General features: G+C 43.9%; 1 protein-coding gene across 1 annotated transcript in view; it reads left to right on the top strand.

Annotated features, from left to right (window-relative positions):
- Positions 1-20,544, top strand: part of ZFYVE26 (zinc finger FYVE-type containing 26) — a 69,954-nt gene that overhangs the window by 11,273 nt on the left and 38,137 nt on the right. The window contains exons 8-22 of the mRNA XM_066632809.1: positions 27-115; positions 2,788-2,948; positions 4,550-4,762; positions 6,018-6,665; positions 7,037-7,126; positions 8,784-8,855; positions 8,994-9,142; positions 10,298-10,496; positions 11,197-11,460; positions 13,808-13,918; positions 14,752-14,916; positions 16,004-16,231; positions 16,603-16,708; positions 17,347-18,080; positions 18,878-19,074. Of these exons, the coding sequence (XP_066488906.1) occupies positions 27-115; positions 2,788-2,948; positions 4,550-4,762; positions 6,018-6,665; positions 7,037-7,126; positions 8,784-8,855; positions 8,994-9,142; positions 10,298-10,496; positions 11,197-11,460; positions 13,808-13,918; positions 14,752-14,916; positions 16,004-16,231; positions 16,603-16,708; positions 17,347-18,080; positions 18,878-19,074 (3,426 nt within the window). The remainder of the gene's footprint in view (positions 1-26; positions 116-2,787; positions 2,949-4,549; positions 4,763-6,017; positions 6,666-7,036; positions 7,127-8,783; positions 8,856-8,993; positions 9,143-10,297; positions 10,497-11,196; positions 11,461-13,807; positions 13,919-14,751; positions 14,917-16,003; positions 16,232-16,602; positions 16,709-17,346; positions 18,081-18,877; positions 19,075-20,544) is intronic.

Genomic DNA, 20,544 nt, shown 5'->3' with positions numbered 1-20,544 from the left:
ATTTTTCTTTCCTTTCTTGGCAACAGGGCCTCTGCAGTGACTCAGTATTAAAAGGCTTCTGTGATGGGCTGTGTGCCCAAGTGGAAGTTCTAGAATGGTGCATGCAACAGAATAGGTAACACAACAGGGAAAACTCCTGAGCTGATTCTTCTTGATTAAGGTTGTCTTTCCTCTGAGCTACCATATTTAGAATGATCTGTGCTGCAGCGTAGAGATACAGCTGTGTTAGCAGTTGATACAGCGCTCCTTGTCTTATTCAAAGATATATTTTGATTTTTATGTATAAAAGTATTTCTGTCTGTTCCATCCTAAATGGGAACCTGAGGGTGCCTAACAATCTGAATGTCGAGTAATTACATATTTGAGTAATTTTAAGCAGAATAGCAAACTGCCCAGGAGCAAAACTAATGCCAGGTGTCATCAGAATCAGCATGTGGTTCCTTAAGAGGCATGCTTTAAAAGGTTGTTTTGTCATCTAAGTACTCCCAATGAGGTGGTCAACTGAGTGTCCCGAGACAGTCTGGCCCTTGCTTCCCCATTCGCCAGACCACAGAGAGTTGTAGAGCAGGTCCTTGCCAAGTGACCACCATGTTTGGGTAGGTTCATGTGGAAGGGGATAGTCCTCTAGATAATCCTGATTCCAAACAATTTAGAGTTTTGAAGATAAGCATCTTTAATTGGGCGCAGTGGGACCAAAGTGGGAGCCCATGTAACGGATGTAATATTGGTGTGATGTGATCAAAAGAAACAGGTCCCTGATAGCAGTCTTGATGCTCCATTTTTACCAGTTGCGATTTCAAGGGCATCACCACATAAACTGTGCCTCTAGTCTAATCTGGAAATAATCAGATCATGCGTAACAAAGGCAGGTTCAGTGTTCTCCAGTAATGGCTGTAAGTGGTGCATAACAAACAAACTCTTAACCACAGCCATATCCTGCAAAGATGGGTCCAGGAGCAAAGTGATATACCTGTTCATTTGGAGGAGTACAGGACATCCACAGCAGGGGTGTAGCCATACCTCCACCCACAGAATTTCTGTCCTATTCAGATTAAGCTTCATTGTTAACTGACATCTAGATGTTTCACTCTGTTTTGTATGACATCTGTCATGCAGGTAGCTATAACTTTTGGAGTGAAAAAGAGTAGGTTAAGTGGCATGTACAGTGCTGCTTTAACTGTTAAGAGGAGGAAGTAATCCTTGGCAGTAGTTTCTACCTTCTGAATTGTATGCAGTATTATTTCCCCATTGGAACCTGCTCCACCTTGCATATGAATTGTCTTGAAATAGTAGACTGTTGACAGCTAACTCAGTCAAAAAAACACTGGATAGATCCCCAACAGAGGTTAACGTGAAGCTCTTACTCTGATCCACAAGCAAACTTTCACAATGATGGCATTTTACTATAAGAAGGGTACAATCCTATCCTGCACTGGAACAGGCAAGCCAAGAGGCTTGCACTGTATCCAGCGCAGGATAGTGGCCATAAGCGGCTTAGCCAGTGGCAAAGGGAAACTTTTAGCCTTGCCCCTGGGTAAGGACCCATGGCCCCTATGGGTCTCCTTGGACTTGGCCACCTCTTGAGGTGGTGCAAGTCTAAGGAGAGCGGAGTGACTTGAAGCCACTCTGTTTCCCTGGGAATGGGGATTGGGATCAGGCATAACTGCCGGATTCCAGCCCTGCCTCCTGCTCCCCACCTGCCCGTCCCTGGGGCCGCCCACTGCCCACCCTCCTCCCCGCCTCCCTTTTCCTCTTGGGTCGACCCAGCCAGGCCAACACAAGACTCAGTGGGGAAGCCGCTGTGTGTCAGCGCACCTCTATGGCCCAAGGGACTTGCGCTGGCCGAAGTCATTTCTAGGGTTGTGCCTGAAGTATCCCACAGTATTGAACTATCTGTTTTTGCCATTGCCAGAATTCCATGCCAGTTGGGTGGCCTCGGCCTCAGACTATTATTCCATAATCTATCAGCACATGGTTTTTTTGTTTATAATTGGTCTCTGACTGGAAGTGGAAATAGGGAGGGAGAAAATACAGCTTCAAGAGCAGCAACTGCTTCTATAAATAATTGGAGAGACAAATGAACCCTCTGCATGTGCAGCTGGGAAAAGGCAACAGGATATTGTTCAACCTAGATTTTTTTCTTCCAAGTGTCAGTTTCCTGCCATCTGTCCATCAGCTTGCCTTTGACCAGCTGGATCGTCTGCCTCTTCCCCTCTCTTGTTCTAGTATCTGACAAAATATCCCAACTTCTTCTGTGGTTTATAGTTTATAGTAGAGCCATAGCTTCACAAACTCTGAACAAAAGAATTCAAATCCTGTAAACTGGCAATGAAAACATGATCAGCTGATTTTATCCATGTAAGCAGCTTTATATGCTTGCTTGAGTAATGTGAGAATTTTGGTCTTTATAATTGGCTTTTGTTGCAGATTAATGCAAGACTTTCTAAACTTTCTGTTTATACCTCATATACATTGCTCTGGGCTCCTTGGAGACAGGTTAGGCAGGGTAACAAATATTTTTATTGATGCAAGACATGCAACTTGCAAATAATGTGTCTGCTTTTGTCACTACCAGTTCTCTTGATCACTTTCTGCAAGTTGTTTTTGTTCTGTGTAGTTCTTAAAATGTATATGTCAATTATATACATCATATATGAAATATATATGTATTATGAAAATACTAATCTGAATCAGGTATAGGAATGTTATGAAATTCTAATTCTGCTCATTTTTAATTTTGGGAGCTAATTTTGCTGCCACTGAAGCAAGGCTTCCTTTCTGTTGTAGTAATATCATCCCAGAGAAGGTTCTTCTACAACATTTGCACAGCCTGGACTGCCACTCTTCACTTTACCTTCTCTACCATCTTACCAACTTTGTGGCCCTGAATGAAGAGTCTGTCATAGAACTTCTTCAGACAATTCCAGTCAAAGATCCCAAAGCTCAAGGTAAGTGTGTTAAGAGGTGTGGATATGGTCTCAAAGTCTATCTAGCATGAGTGTGTTTTTAAAATACTTGTATAAGTACAGCTGGATATACACTTGTTTTGTTCAGGTTGAATATCCCTTATCTGGATTTCTTGGAATGGGAAAGTGTCGGGATTTCAGATTTGTCTGGATTGCAGAATAAAATATAATGAGAAATGCTTCCTCTTGCTCTTTTCACTGATACCCAGATGGGTGTCTGGGAACTGGGAATGGTAGGTTTATAGGCTTGTCCGCAGACCCTACAAGGACAAAATAGCACAAATATTCAACATAACCTAGCAGAATGTGATTGGAATAGACTGCCGTATGTGTATGTTTGATCCATAGTGAGGGTGAATGATGATGATTTAATTGGCCCGATTGTATTTTATCACAGGTTACATTGTTTACATCTAAAATAGACAACTTCACGTTCATTATGGAGAACTGCCAAGGGGAGAAGGTAACCTTGTAATGACAAGGGTGCCTTGTTTTTGACCACATAAGACCATCCAGGCTGCAAAATTCTACCATGTTTGCCTAAGACTCTACACTATATTACAATATGTTTATGCATTCCTGCTGGTCTGACATTTGTGGCAAAACTCTAGTTAAAGGCGGAAGTTCTTCTGCTTTGTCAGTAAAATGTATAGGTCCAGACTGTTTATCTGTGGATTCAGGACTCGTAGTTTTATCCATCCTGCGGATTTTATCCAAATCTGTGGATTGGCTGAACATGTTGCCCTCCCAGTGTGACTGAATGTTGACCTGAGAATATTGAGCTGAGGGAAATAGGATCAGTACTTGAGCTGGGCAGAATGTTGAAGGCTCAGTACCTGAGTTGGCTCCCTGTTACATAGCTAACGAATGAGGCAAAGCATAATTGGTGTGGTGTGTGCCTTAATAATATACTTTCTGAACAAAGCAAAGCAAAAATGATTAGAGACAGAAGTGTAACAGCACCACTTGCCTTTGAGGTAGTGCACTTTGAAGTATTCCAAGTTTCTCAAATTCATTGTGTCAAAATTCTTTAAAAACAATGGTTCCCAACCTTACTGCAGTTGCAGCGCTCTGCTTCAGTGGTGTCATTGCCTGGCTCTCCTGGGCGATGCCATCTCGAATTGCACACGATTTCATACAAACAGGTGGTGGTAAGGTGGTGGTGCAGTTCAAGATGGTGTCGCCCAGGAGAGGCAGGGAGAGCTGGTAAGAAGAAGCCTCCGGAGACATCCTGTGAGTTCTCTCTCACCCTTGGGCACTGCAGCACACAATTTAGCACACAGCGCACTGTCTTAAAACAATGTTGTGAGGTGGGCCAGCATTTGTTACCTCTGTGTCCCAGGTGTGGACTGGGGCTTAGGGAATATGGCTTACCAATGGCCACCTAGTGAGTCTGGCTGAGATGAGATTTGTATGAGGAACTTCAGCTCATACTCCTAGCTACTACATTTCAACAGCTCTGTGACCCACAGAAAGAATATATGGAGAAGCATCCTGTAACATAAGTAGTCTTACCCTCTATCACATTAATGCAGTCTGCTGTTCATTATCCCTTCAACATTCCACACTCTGCTCCTTTTTAGGTTCAACAGTGGTGCCATCTGCAAGCTTCCTGAGTCAGCAACGCAACCTTGTTCTCTTCCGGGGATTTTGTGCCATGAAATATGCTATATATGCACTCTGTGTCAATGCACACAAGCGCACAAATTGCAAGGACTGCGCAAGCTGCTTTGCTAGTGACCTCCCTGATGAGCTGCTTGATCAAAATGAAGCTGCTGATCGACTTCTTTGCCCAGGTCTAGTAACTTGTGCATACCTAGTAATTGAAATCAAGTGCTTTTTATTCAATGAGTATCTTTGGGATAGTAAGCAATGATGTTGTGCAGTAGAAGAGGCATTGTAAGTTTTAAGCCCTCTTTCTTGTGTTGTCATTGTGCAGCATTTGTTTGGACGCTGTGTTTGTCTTTTCTTGTCTCATCCCTTTACCTAGCAGGTGTGTCTCTATACATGCAGATTTTTTGAGGCATGTTATGAAAGGAAAGGATAGCAAAGTGAGAGGGTATGTGTGGAGGTGAGGAATGGAGTCTGCAGCACCCTGCATTTCAGTGAAGGCTTCCCAGAGATGCAGTGTGCAGCAGAATGCTGAGAAGTTGCTACAGAAGTTTAATTCCTTATGTATCTCTCTGTGGATACTGCAAGACTTTACTGAGCCAGGGAGCCTCATGCACGCTTTCTTTTTTCTTTCCCTTTCCCAATGCTCCTGCAAAAAGACTTTCTGTGAGCATAAATTAGTTCAGGTGGCCCAATAAAGAAGTATTTTTCTAAGACTTTTTTTTTAGTCCAAAGCAAGCATTGAGCTATTACAAGTTGAGGACCAGTTCACACTGGGAGTGAGGTTTTGGTGCACCAATCTGTTGATTGCATGGGGATTTTATGGTTTGAACTGGAAGTATAAGCCATCACAGGACTTGCAAATGTTCAATTTCTACAAGTGCGCAAAACAGCATGATTGCTATTTAAGGAAAATGCATATATATTGTGATTGAAAGTATTCAAGATGGGTTCATTTGAGGCTGCTAACTTGGCAGTAATATGTGTGTCCAAATATCAATAAATAAAAATATGTGTTTTGGTTAGATATGAATTCCTTCCCCTTCCTTTAGGCATCCTTGGTCTAGTTCCCCCTTATCAACATCTACCCCCTTTGTGGTGCTGTAATCTGGTTGATACAGGCTAATGCATTTGGAAGATGTCAGCACTGCATGGAAGTTGTAGAGCTCTGTATTAAATAATTTCCAAATTCTTTTTTTGTGTGGCTGTATGATTTCCCTGAAACAAAATTGATTTTAGCAACATAGGGAATAGGTGGGAATTTTTCTTCCTTCCATTTGGCACCCTGACTAATGGTTATTTACAAATGCATAGTTTTAAAAGTGCTTAGTTGTCTTGTCTTTGAATGATTCAGAATTCCTGTCTTTGTAAACCTGTGAACTATAATAGGAGGCAAGGAAATATTTCATTTGGTCTTAATTTTTGTTTTTGCAAATGCAGATTATTCAGGTCTCTTTACTCAGTATCTCACCAAGTGCCAGCAGTTCTTAAGAATGGTCCCTGTTCCTCTACGCTTGGAGCTTCTGGAGAATATTTTCTCCTTGCTCTTTGTCTCCTACAGTGACCTCTGCAGTGAGGATCCACTGGAAGAGGATAACACAGAAGAGGACGTCTCTAAGAAGAAGGATGTCGTTGCAAGGAGACAGGAGTATTGTGCAAGTCAGGGTTCTTCCACCCCAGCCAGTCCACAGCACTCTGCAAGACCTAAACGGAGGCCTGATGTATACGTTGCCCGTGTATCTCGAGAGCATAATGGTGCCCCAGTGCTGCATGATTTGGAATCCAATGCCAAGAACTTCAGATCAAGCTATCTAGATTTGAAGCACTTCACCTGTGATATTCGTGGATTTTTAGTGGATGACATAGCAATGGAAGGCCTTCTCCAAGTGCTCCTGGATGAGCTGAAAGAAATCGAAGGCTCTTTGCCATGGGACTCAAGGCATATGCCTCATGAAGAGCTAGCATTGCTAGATTGCTTGAATCTGTCAGTAAACAAAGATGGCTTTGGTTGCCGCATGCAGCTGTTGTCCAAGTACCTCTCTGAAGCTCAGTGGCGACACAAAATAGTGACGAGCAACAGAAATGCAAGTACGAGTTTTCAAGAATGTTCTTGGTAGCAGTATTGCTTTCAGTTCTTGCCTGTGATGTAGGCCCTTTAATGTACATTGCAGGCAACCTATTGTGAAGGCACTGAGAAACAGAAAGATGTTCTCTGTCATTCCTGTCAGTCCTCTAGAGCCAGTAAGACCCTTCCAGTGTTTACCTGTGTATTTTTCTAGTTTGCCTGTAGTTCAAGTCCCTCTAAAAAAGCCCTTGGTGTTCTGCCGGACACTAAACAAAACTAGAAAGCTTGTAAGCATCTACCTTCTAGTTACAAAGCAATTGGTAAAAGCCACTAAAAGGTACAAGAATCAGGAATAATAGATGCCTAATGAAATGATTAAATCCTCTTTCTCCAGGCAGTCAACGTGCACCCACTAGAATCCACAGTAATTTTACTAGAGGGTCCAACTTGAAGAGACACTCTCGATCTCAAAGGCAAAAGCCAGGTAAGCTGAAGGAGCTGTCTAGGACTGTTTTGCTGTCCATCTGTGATGCTCCTCCTCCCTTCTCAGAGCTTAATGTTCAATGCTAGCTGGTTGCTGGGGTTTGGGGTAAAAATCTAGTGGTGCCCCCATCTCCTCATGCAGTATTGGTTGCTACCACTACCACCAAGTACCAAAGTTCAGGAGTCAGCTCAACAAAGTATTCCCTTGATAGGTATGGATCCTTGGCCAATGTCCAACCTGATCAACTTCTGCTGATTCTCCTGCTCGTGTCTTGGAGAGATTGTAGGAATTTAATAGGGCTGTCACTAATTCTGGTCATAATGAGTGCTCTGGACCAGGACACCTTCAACTGTCATTGTAAGAATAGTTTGGATGGTAGTACTGCATTGTCTGGGTGTAGTCCAGAAGGAGCTGGCTTCATCCCAGGTAACCTGTGCCTTCCTAGGGAGACAGGGCTCTTTCTTGGTGAGCTATTGAAATGTATTTTCCCACTGGTTTATGGAATGCAAGCTTATATATGTTCAGGTTGAGTTTCTCTTATTCAGGTTGAGTTTCTGCTTGGAACGGGAAGGTTTCTGAATTTGGTACTTGTCTGAATTTAGGAATAATTGCATAAATATAATGAGAAATACTGCCTCTTGCTGTTTTCACTGTTACCCATTTGGGTGCCTGCTGGCCTCTTTGACATTTTTCAACAATATCTGTACAGGTACACACCACAAAGCAGAGAGTAGAATTTACATCCTGTACTGTACATGGGAATGAGTACAAGACCTTCTAGTGTTCGCACTACAGAAAACAAGTCTTGGACAAAAATGTTAAGATTTTGGAATAATCCAGATTTTGGATGTCTGGATAAGGGGTAATCTACCTGTATTGCCACGAAACATAATGACTCAAGATGCTGGCGTTCAGATAACCTTTCCAGAGATGTTTCCGCTTATGAAATATTTTCACTTCTTCACTTTATGTTATGTTCTTCCTTATTGTTGAGGCAAGAACTTACTCTGTCTATTTTTACATAGTCTTTACTCCAGAGGAAGGAACTGTTGCTTAAAACTAGTTGTTTTCTCTCCCCAAATACTGGCTATACAATAGTCTGAATTTCTTGTAGCTGAATTACTTGTAGCCATTGTTGTGGTGGCTTGCTGCTTCCTAGATGTAAGCAGAGCAGTTGCCTCTTAGAATGGAAATGGATAGAACATAACACAAGCTCAAGCCATTGATGTGCATGCAAAATTAGACTGACACATGTATAAGCTATGACATGTTTAGAAGACATGGATGGGGAAGAACTGACTCCATGATAATTATAGGAGGTGCACTGTTGCCCTGAAATGCCTTATCTGACCCTGCATGCGATCTACCCAAAACCACTTTCCTGTGATGTTTGAAAGCCTCTTGCCACATGCACAGCCTGTATGCTAGCGGTACAAATCCCTGGCAGTGACTGTACTGGCAGGCAGATATTGCCTGGAGTCAAGTGGGGTAGGAAGCATGGACTAAAGACCTTAAAAGACTTTAAAAAGTTATGCCAAGGGTCATACCAACAGTATTGGACTATTGTTCTTCCTTATCCACACGGAGTTAGAAGACCTTTTTCAGTTACTTTGTCTTGCTGAACTGCACATTACCACCTCCTTATTTTATTATTCAGATTGCAAGAAGGGAGTTTCAGGCATGTCAATGGAGACCGCAAGCAGTGAATTAAGTACGGCAAGCACATCAGGTACAGAACTGCAGTGCATTCTTTTCCATGTGTTTTGTAGCTCCCCAATAACATATAGTCTGTTTGCTTTATATACAACTTTTCCTGTATAGGATTTGCATTGATTCTGGTACATGAATATTTTAATTTGTTTTTTAGAAGGAAGTGCAAGTATGCAATCTGACTGGAGTGAGGTGGAGTATAGGATAAAGCCTCAGCAGAGCTCGCTCATTCCAATGATGCTTTCCCCACCAGAATCTCTTCTTGTTGCTTGTATCTTGAGGGGAAATTTTATAGAAGCTCATCAGGTAAGTCTGTGACCGTTGCCAGACATTAATATGGAAGTGGTCGTGGAAGGGGGGCTCTGAAGGCTACCATGTACTTGTGATGTATTTGGGGAACCGTCGGACTCAGTCTCCTATGGTTCCTGGCTATCCTGGACTTGCTGTGTACTTGCAGTCGCCAGAGGCATGTCAGACTCATCTGGTGCCCAAGGCAGTGACTTCCGGCGTCACCCCCCCACCCCACACACACGAAGATGCAGAAGCAATTGATGGTGATGTGTTGATGTCACAACCAATTGCTTTCGGGTAAGTAACCAAGTCAGTGGCTGTTTAGAGGCGGCGGGTATGATCTTGTTACCCACTATCCCCATTCCTTCCAAAGGAGAAGACATGGGGGAAAGATACAGGCAGCAAAATCGTACCCACCGCCTCTAAGCAGCTGCTGCCTTGGCTGCTTAGAGATGCGCTCTGAAAGTGGAGTGCTCCAAAAATGCATCTGAATCACTGACAGGTTAGAGTTGGCAGCAGTGGGTGTGATCTTGATCCCCCCACCTCTTAACAGCCACTGATTCAGCTGCATTTTTGGAGTGCTCCATTTTCAGAGCACACCTCTAAGCAGCCAAGGCAGCAGGTATGATCTTGCTTCCTGCTTCCCCTGCCATCTCTTTGGAAGGAACGGGGGCGGCAGGAAATGAGATTGCATGCACACATGTCGTGGTGCCTCATGGCTCCTGGGGAGCAATGCAGTGATGTTGCCACTGTCTGTGAGTCTGCCCCGGTGCCCCTCCTCTCAACTGGTGCCCAGGGTGCCAGCCCCCATGCCATGTCCAAGATATACCCCTAATTTGGGTTTTGTTTACATTATAAAGCTAAAGAAAGATGAAACTGGAAGTATTGGAAACAGGAGGCTAGAACTGGTCATCCACATGGATTTGAAAGGAAAAATCTGGAGGCAGGGAGGAAACTATCAGGCATCTTATATTGCTATTCATCTTTGTTAAAAAAAACCATTTTTGCAAGTATGACTTCCTGGCAATTAGCCATGCATGCTATTCCAGAGGAAAAAAATTCTAATAGAGGAGAATGGCTTGTTTTGTTTTCTGCAGGAAAGCATCAATGCTGATAAAGTACATGTGACCTGGTACATATTCAGTATCTCTCTCAATTTCACAATGATAGGTAGCTGTTATGTTTAATTTGGAGACTTCTGCTTCCTTTGGTGAGCTAATTTTTTTGGAGCGTTACCAAGAAGTGATCAAGGAGCTGGCAAAAGTGGAACATAAGATTGATTCTCAATCATCAGAGGGTCCTGGCAGTCTCAAACGGTCTGGCAGTGACCGTTCAACACTACAGGCTATTGGGAATGCTGCAGCAGCAGGTAGGGAGCTTCGGTGCACACCCACAGTTGAGTTTAAGTGTTGTAAGTTAAGGGGGAAAACAAGTCTTAAAGCTCAACATGAGGCTATATATGTGCATGTGTGATGCGTGCAGCTTGCAAGGGAACCTTGCTCTAAAACATGCCTTGGTATGCCTCACCAAACTGATCACAAACCACTTATGGTGATAACAGATGTGGTGCCACATCCACCCATACCCTCTTGTTGGTATTACTGTCTATCTGGGATTGTGAAAATAGAACAGGGGGTGAGGAATGCTGACCTGTCAGGCCACTGTACATGGCTGATTGGTTTGATGGGTCATAATGTTATCACTATGTAAAGAGTATCTTGGTAGAAAGCAACTTCAATTATGATTGCACCAGAGGCTCTTGTAGCGGTGTATTTTGTATGGTCCATCACACACAAGGCATGATGAGGAAGAAATAAAAATGCTGTATTTGCAAGCAAAGGCTCTGTCTTGCTCTTGGACACAGTGAGCATATAAGCAGCCTCTGCTCTGTAGTGCTCTCTAAAATGGCTCTAAGCTTCAAAGAGAAATGGAACTGTTTGTTCTCAGAACTGGTCAAAGTGAAATTGAAGTCGAGGCAAGGCTGATGTCCTCCAGGCTGAGAGCCTACATTACCAGTTGCAGTAGGGCAAAGTGATTCATACAGCTTGTTGTTTTCTTTGCTTCCCAAGGGATGGTGTTCTACTCCATTTCGGATGTTACGGATAAGCTGCTTGTCCCTTCAGAAGGTCTTGTCCCTATGCTCCAAGAGAGCTTCTGGAAGAGCAGCATCCAACTGGAGCCTTCAGACCCCCTAAGTGATGTACTGGAGGGCCTCTGCCCCTCTGCCATGGCCACCTTCGACTTGGCATCTACTCAGTGTCGCTTGTGGAAAACCTGCAAACAGCTCTTGGAAGCAGCAGAGAGAAGGCTGCATAACAGCCTTGAAACTAAGGGTAAGTGTCCCTTGTTTGTTTAGTTATGAGGTCTCTGAATGCGTAGTGTTAAAAGTCACCCATGATAACCATGAGCTTGAATGCACCGCAGAGACCTGCTCTATAAGTCGATCTCACAGATAAGTCGAGGGCAGGCTTCGAGGTAAGAATCAGGTTTTGAGGCAAGAGGCATAGAATTTTCTATGACCCTCGGATAAGTCGGGGTCATAAACTTGGGGGGGTGTCTGATTATAGTTTTGTCTGATTTTACCCTAGGCTAGATCCTGAAAAATAACCTACCAGTAATTGTTACCTAAGAACTGACAGTCTCTAATTTATTAAAAATATAGTAAAAGATCATAAGATTCATTTTTATTCATAAACTTTTAAATTCTGGTCTTCACCATCTTTTTGTAAACACTATCAAAGAGTAACTGCACCATAAACAACATACTAATAGAACAGTGGTTCCCATCCTGGGGTTCATGTACCCCCAGGGGCACTCAACAGGACCTTTAGGGGTACTTGAAAGATTCAGAGCGCGATACCATAGTCTTTCGAGACTGAAGGTTGCTAACACACCAATGGCAGTGCTCCAGAATGCCTTGCAGGGTCAGCAAGGCAGGAAGGGAGGTAGCTAGTTGACTGTGAAAGCCCCACCAATAGCTAATTTTTGGTGATCAATTCATGCATGAACCAGTGATTGAAAACCAGCACAGGAAAAAAACTAAACATTAAAAAAGTGATCTCAGAATTTCTTAGGACACTTCTGGTGCAAAACAGTGCAAAGGCAGAGTCTTCTGCTCTTCAAACAGATAAAAAGAGAAAACACTGATAAATACATGAAGTCTGGGCTTTCATATAGAGGAGATGAGGGCTTGTATTATTGCAAACGTTTTGCTAATGTGAAGGGTACAATTTATGGACTTGGACTGTCAAGGGATATGCAAGTGAAAAAGGTTGGGAACCACTGCAGGAGATCCATGAGTCAAATCCACTATGGTGTGTTAAACTAGAAGCTCTACATATAACATACAACTTAGAACAACTGGGAGTTATGTACAATTACACAACTGGGAGTGTGTAATTCAATTCACAGCAGAGACGAGCAACAGCAAATGGCTGTGCCCAAGTGCAGCTGCACATAGCTGAAACCCTATTTATTCAGAAGCAGACCCATTGCTTTCCCTGGGTGTTATTCGTAAGTAATGGTGCTCTGAATTGTAGTTTGTGAGACATTTGAAGGGAGTGTTTCCACTTTCAGGGAAGGTGCATCCTGCAGCTGGAACAAGCCCACCCTCACCTGGTCTGAGGGCTGTTTCCTCCTCTTGATTTACAGCAGGATCAAGGCTGTCAGGACGGTTTCACTCTTAAAGAAGTGGGGTGATTCTGGGGAACCGGTTCAGCTCTGCTCTCTGTCTTGGGGGGGATGTGCAAATGGAAGCTGCTTTCTGTTGCTCTAATCAGTTTCCTGGTCAGTTTCCCTGATCCCATGGCTTGTAAGTAGGGGGCAGAGAAAGAGGGACAGTGGGGAAGGGAGAAGAGAAGGGGGGCACAGCGGGTGAGGAGAACGGGGAGAAAACAGTTTAACAGGGTGGTGGAGAGAAGAGAGGGGCTGGGGCTGAAGGGCAGAGAGAAGCAGGCAGTGCAGGAGTGGGGGTGGGAGGCTGTGTGGGGGGCTCCTCTCTTTCCTCTCAGAAGAAGCAGATGCAGAGCTGTAGACTCTGCATGAAGAAGCAGCCCTCCCGTCTCTCTCCCCATCTTCAAGCGACAATCTTTTCCTGGGAGTAAGCCCCATTGACAATAATGAAACTTACTTCTGAGTAGGCATGCATAGGCTTGGGCTCAAAGGCTGCCATCCTATGCGCACTTTCCTGGGAGTAAGCCCCATTGACAACACGCATGGGACCCACTCCAAGCTCCTGCTCCCCTTTCCTGTCCTTGCAAAGACTAGCACGGGTGGAGGAGGAGAAGTCAGAACCAGAGGAGACCAGGAGACCAGAGGAGAGGTCAGAGGCTCAGGGAGCCTGAGTGGGCGGGACTGCAATGCCCAGGAGCAGTGCAGCTCCGTCAGGCTCCCTGCTCGAGGTGGGAAGGAGGGAGCGGCAGGCGAGCTGAGCAGCTCCATTAGGCTCCCTGCTCGAGGTGGGAAGTGCGCGATATGACGCATCACCCTCCCCAGCAGCACCACTGCTGCTCCACAGTGTGCCTGAAACAGCCCTGACCCTGAGTGGCCCACAGATAAGGCGAAGGGTTGATTCATGAGCTATCTGTTGGGACAAATTTATCGCCCTATAGGCAAGTATCTATGGTAATTGTGTTCGTGTTTTGTTTTTCCTCCTTCCTTTGCTTTCTGATCCAATAAAAGGCCGTCGACCTGATTCTGTTCTTCTGTGCTCTGGTGGGCTGAGAGGTTTTCCAGCAGTTCTTCAACAAATTAGTAAAATTATCAACACATCACAAGGGCAGCCTAAATCGGGTAATGTTACTGCTTCTTCTCTTTTCTTCATTCATGCCAGCTTTGTTCTGTTAAGCTGGCTACTAGATTTTTGGTTGTGTATATATGTCTATATATATTTTTTAAAACCACATTTATACAGACCTGTCTTATACATCTATCATACTATGATAGATGGCAATGATTGTTCTACTACAAGGCATAGACTGTGGAAATCATTAGCTTCAGCAGAATCCCTAGGAAGCCCTGCTTACATTTTGTAAGCCACATTTACAGTCTTCATTTTTATTCTTGCTTGTCAACGAGATGTTAGAAGTCATGAAAGTAACTTCTGCTAGTGCTTTAACTTGCTTCAAGGGATAAAGTTCCCTACATTTCACATAGGATTAAGTAGGCCTTAGTGGTTGAAGATCCCAGGACTGGGTACATTGCTCTGAAGAGAACCAGCTGACCCCCTGCTTGCCGAACCAAAGGCAAAAGAGCAGTGCCTGTGAAGAAGGATTTGCTTGTAGACCACTTCGAAGAATGGTTGGTGTCAGGGAGGTTCTGTCCTCTTTCCAGTGACCCTCTCATTAAATCAGTTGCTGACCAAGGCAATAAAGTCTGATCTGTGCACAGGTTTCCTGCTCTGATAGCAGGTTGGTTTTGACAGCAGTTGAGGGCTTCCCAAGCAGGGAAAAGCCCTGCACCACCCATTGCTGGTGTACATATCTTTTCCAGCCCAGAGATTGAGTTCCATTTTGGTGTGTGGTGTCCTCTTCATGACTGTTCCTTTAAAAATGTTTTAAAATATTCCTTTAATGTTTAAAATGGATAAATTTGTTCCTAATGGTCTTTTCTTTTGTTCCCAACAGAAATCTCTGATGAGAAAATAAGTAGTCACTTCCATTGCAGCATTGCTGATCTACTGCAGACTTGTTACCCTTCTCTGGCTGAGGACTGTATTACTAATCAGATTGTTTTGTCACAGCACTTTGATCAGATCCTGCAAAGACTGGCACATGTAGAAGATTCTTCAGGTAAGGGAGAGTGTTAGCTTACCTTTTTCACACTCATTTGCTCTTAAATTTTTGGTTTTTGCTTTGGATTGTATCTCTCACTTTTAAGCACTCCCAATTTTAGATTGCTTATCAGTAGGGTCTTGAGAACCTGATTCAGCATTTCTAATTTAATATTATTGTTTTCAAGATCTAGAACATTTCTGTGTGGTGTTTGCACTATATGTTTGTCTGTTGTGTTCAGGGGCAGCCCAATCCTAACTTGTGCTGGCACAGCCAGGCTCTATGGCCTGCACTGTGTACAGCACAGGATAGGTGGCAGCTGGAGGCCTCCTCAGGGCAAGGGAATAATTTTCCCTTATCCCATGTCAAGACCCAGCCTGCGAAATGGGGCTTCTCAGATCAGCTGTTTAACTGGTGCAAATCCAGGAAGCCCAGTGTAATGGCAGAAGGGTCTGGAAGGGGATTAGAATACAGTGTGGGAGGCCTCCACCAGTCCTGCCCCCCTTCTGGCCCAATCCACCCCCATTCTGCTCTCCCCTCACCCAGAAATGCTGCTTCCCTGCCACCCTCCCGATGCCTCTGCGCCATCTGGTGCGAGCCTACCTGCTCTGGCTGGTGCTGCTCCTGGGTCCAGGGTCAGCACAGGCCTTTGAGCTGGTGCTGCTGGTTTATGAGTAGTTGCAAATGTCCTTTACAGCATGTTCGTGACACTCTGAGCCATTGCAGGGGCAGTTGCACCAACTCAGGGAGACTTTTGGCTTGCGCTGTGAGTCACCTTTCAATGATCACGTACTGGTAAAACTATATCAGTTAGCGTCTTGCATCCTGTGCAGAGTATTAATTAAAAGTACTGCTTAATTCTTTTCTATTGGCCACTGATATACACTTAAATGGAACATTTCTATAAAGTTTTTCCCAGTGATAGGAAAACATTGTCATATCCAATAAATCTGTTCCAACAAAGTGGTTTTCTCAACTTCAGTGGAAGATGCCAGGCAGGGTGTGGGGACATAGCTTTGGTGAGCAAAAGAACAGTAATCCTTGCATACTGATAAGTATTTCATTGCAAACTTCTTGTTTTTTTTTTTGTTATTGCTTTAACTAGAATCCAAAGGAAGTGTTCTTGCCTCCTTGGTGGAGCAGTCTTGTTTGAAACCTGCTGAGTTAGAGACACATCCAGTGTCTAATCAAATTGCACTGTTGCTGAAAACCTTGGACAGACATGCTCAGACCATGCTGGACAGGGCTGTGCAGAACTTCTATGTACAAAACTTCTTCAGTTATATTAAGAGACTTGCTGCAGTTATCCTCCGAAGCCTCAATCCAGAGCTAGGTGAGAGATCTTGCATCACTGAAAAAGAAGATACTCCTGGTTTTAATTAAACCACATTACTTGTTTCTCAGAAGGAAAACAAAATTAACAAGGAATTTTAAGAAGCTCATGTGGTATGTGCATGTACATGTAATTTTTTCACAACTATGGTGGACTGATCTGCTTCTTGCAGCTGTGTTCCAATGAGAGATGGTAGATGCACCCCACAAATTATTTTGAATCACTGTAAGATTGTTGAGCAGAAACTGGTAACTGAAAGTCTTAGCAGACCTGCAGCATTGCTGTGTGCTATGAGCTTAGAAGGTGGACTTTGGAGACATAAGAAGGAATTGAGTCTGAACCATCTTTCAATATCTTTCCTCTCATTCTAGATCAATTTGCAGAGGTGCAAGTGGGAAACCCTTTCATATTACTCCAACAGAGCCCTTCTCAGTTACTGTCTCAGCTCTTATTTGAGAGACAGGTTGCTCCTGACAGGTAAACGGTTTTCAGATACGGATGCCATGCTGATTGGATATGATTGTCTGGAAGTCTAATAAGGCTATCCTATCCACACTTCCTTGGGAGTAAGACCCATTGAACTTAGTGGGGCTTCTGAGTAGACAGGTATAGGATTCCACTATCATTGCCCTTTTTACTTGGTTGAGTTTCATGTTAGATTGTATACAGAGGCAATACAGGTATGCACCGCTTAACAACTGTTCACTTAATGATGGACTGAATGTATGACTGTGGTCAAAGCACCATAAAGATACTCTTAATGAGGCAATCGCGTGTCCCATAGCCTGCAGCAGAGTGTCTGTTTACACAACAGAGAGGCTCTTCATGCAGAGAAGAGGCAATCTAACTCAAGTAGCCTGTGCAGCCAGCTAGTGTCTGGCAGGGAGTGTCTGTTTACACTACAAAGGCAATAGATTAGACTGAATGTTCACTTAATGACCTAATCACATAACAGGAATAGGAGAACATATCCCCATCGTTAAGTGATGCACACCTGTGTACTATTTAAAATATATTCTGCAGTCATCAAGACTGCAAATCTGAAATGGCTTATAGTGGAATCTCAGATTTTTCAGTTTTATTTGATAAGTCAGTTCTCCTTCTTCATGCTGCAGGTTGTCATTGATGCTGGCTAAAGAAGCACTGAATTTAAATGTACAGCAAGTGATCATTGACTGCTGCTGTAAGGCATTGCCTCTGTGCGGCACCAGGAAGAGCAGTCAGACAAGGTCTCTTTTGACTAACATTAGCAGCTTAGCACACTTGCATGCATATCATTGTGTGCCTGATGTTGAGATACCAGTCTACTATCCAGCCATGGACTCTGAGAACACTGTCAGCTATCCTTCTCTGGCCGATCCAAACCAGCATATGCTCACAGCATCCTCTCTCGCTTTCCTGAAGTCTCAGTCGAGATTAACAGCTGCCGTGGCTTGTCTCTGTGCATCAAAGGTTCAGAGACCTTCCAAGCAGAGCCTGTCATGGATGGAGTTTCGAGGGAAGCGCGATGCTCCCTTGTCTATAGAGCAAATTTCCAAGGAATGTGAAGGGTTATTAAAAGAGTTCCCATTTCTGGAGGCCTTTCTTCTTACCATGTGTGAACCCCTACAGGACCCTCCAGAGGAGGGCAGTGGCTTGGCTAGTGGACTTTGTGGCAAGTCTTACGTCTCTTTGCTTTTCCTGGGACTGCATTCTGCCATGGCTGTTGAAGTGTTAATGGAGATCTTTGAGCAAGCACTTGCTGCCAGGGACTGGCCCAGAGCCCTGAAGATCTTGGATTTCTACTGCCAGGACATGGATGAACTAGCTGCTGTGCGGGATGCGGTGCTATGTTGTGCCTCTGCTGATGGTAAAAAGGAATTGTATGTTTTCTTTCTAGATAAGGCCTTTGGAGAGTGTGCTGGAAATTGTGGAAAAGATCCGAGCCTCAAGTTCATGCACTCCCTCTTGTAGTAGACCTGAAGGTGTGCGCACCTGAGAGGTGCGCCTGGGTGAGGGCGGAAAGAAAGGTGAAGTAGAAATGGAAAAGCAAAAACAAACTCTTCTGGAAGGAACTGAGTGTTCCTTTAAATTTTTGGGTATTAAAAGGGAAGAGGGGTTACTAACAAGTGGTGGTGATGCTGCATTTTCATTGTTTTGTGTTGCTGTTGATCATTTGCTGCTGGGGTCTACTCAGTGGGGTCACTAAGGGTTGTGTCACCCAGTGCAGGAGGCCAATGTGTCACCCTCCTCCCATGCAATGGGCGGGGCAACACCCTGAGCGGTGGGCATGGTGATGCACCTTTGTCCCACCCCTAATGGCTCCTTGGCTATAACTTTTGATAGAATAAAGATATTTCAACATGGTTTCTTTCATTGCATTCTGCATGAAATTAAGCTTCAAATATATATATATATATATATATATATATATATATATATATATATATATATATATATATATATATATATATATATATATAAACATAATCATATTCAAAAATACCATGATTTTAAAAATTTTGACCAGAAGTGGTGTCACCCCCTCCTGTGCATGTCACTTAGTGTGGCCCGCTTCCCCTAGTGGCTCCACTGGGTCAACCTTGCACAGCTAGACTGTTCAGAGTGCAGAGACTGGGGCTTTGCTTACGTTGCACTTGCTTTCAGGTCCGGATGGATGGCGATACCTGCTCCGAGTGAAGGATGCTATGCTGAGGAGCAGGCTGGCCCTGCGCTGCTTGGATAGCTGGCCCCTAGAAGCTTGTCTGGAAATCTTGGCTTATTGTTCCTGTGAAACTGAGTTGTCTGAAGAACTCAGATCTGACCTTCAGAGAAAGACTAAAGAACTTCAGATTTACCAGAAGGTACACAGTCCATTTGATTAGGAAGAGAATATTTCTTTCGGACTTCTGTGCCGCTTTCTTTTGCTGAATGTAGCAAAGTAAATCAAACTACTCCATGAATCAAATTTGACTTTCTTTTCTTTAAAAAGCCTGTGTCTACAGAAGATTTTTAGCTTCTTGTTTTCTTATTTTAATATTCTGAAGAACTACTCATGCTAGATACCATATTGTTTCCATGGTCCCCCTCATTAGCCTTGAGGACTGGGCAGAGTCAATTCACCCATGAAGCAAAGTGAAATGGCTGCCTCAGGCAATGGGCTGGAGGCGCTCAACCCAGTCACTTGCCAGCCCGCCTCTGCCATTACTTAGCTGGCCCTCTGGTCTTACCCTCTCTCTTGGCTGGGCATTTGTTCCGAACTCGGTCCCAGCCAGACCCAGTCTGCCTGTGAGAGAGTGCATGGGTACTGCAGCTGCTGCCACTGCTTCCTCCTATCTACTCCTCCTGCTTCTCTAGGCAGTGTATGAGAGGACAGGGTGGCAGTGGTCTAAAGTATCTCAGGACCTTCCCCTCCATACACTTCCTGGCCTTTTCAAATTGGGAAGTGGTGCAAGGGGGAAGAACACAATGGAAGGTGGGGAGAGGAATGGGAGCATGGCAGGAGTAGGAAAGAGTGGAGCAATGGCATGCATTAACTGAGGTAAGGGGATTGCAAAGATGATGGGCTGTTTCAAGTGTGTTGGAAGCTCAGACCAGTGTTGGAACTGGAGGGGATCTGTTTTTAGATGTGAGAAACTTACTGTTTGGGACTCCTGGGCTTTCCTGAACATGAACATTTTTATCACAGTGGTGATAGTCCTTAGGTGCATTTTTTGTGGTAATACACGAGTCATAATGATTCTTATGAAAGTACTTGAATGACCTTGCAGCTTGACAAAACCATACAAAGGGTGGGATGTGACATTTCTGTGGATATTCCTATCATTGACCCATTATCCATTACTCTCACCTCTTTCTTTAATCCCCTCCCTTTTGTGTTCTCTTTAGTGTTGAAATTTAGTGTACATGTTCATTGAAATTTTTTTTCGGCTTCTGCTGTAAAGGACTATAATAATAATAAATAATAATAATAATAATACAGGTATTTATATACCACCTTTCTTGGTCTTTATTCAAGGCGGTTTACATAGGCAGGCTATTTAAATCCCTGTAGGGATTTTTACAATTAAAGGAAGGTTCTATCTTTCAAGAACCACAACATTCAGAAGTTTCTGATCTGGTTTCACATTCTGGCCTCCATCCTCCCACGCTCAGAGCAGATAGAATAACTCGGCTCAGTTTGTCAGCTGCTTCAAGGTCGTATGGTGCCGGTGGCCTCAAACTGGCGACCTTGTGGATGTTATCTTCAGGCAAATGGAGGCTCTACCCTCTAGACCAGACCTCTTACCATTATAGGCATTGATGGTGCTGTCTAAAAATGGTGATAGCAGGAA

The sequence above is a fragment of the Tiliqua scincoides genome, chromosome 1 (genome assembly GCF_035046505.1).
Source record: "Tiliqua scincoides isolate rTilSci1 chromosome 1, rTilSci1.hap2, whole genome shotgun sequence".
NCBI classification, from domain to species: Eukaryota; Metazoa; Chordata; class Lepidosauria; order Squamata; family Scincidae; genus Tiliqua; species Tiliqua scincoides.
The sequence above is the reverse complement of the archived record's forward strand: the minus strand, read 5'-3'. Positions and strand labels throughout refer to the sequence as shown.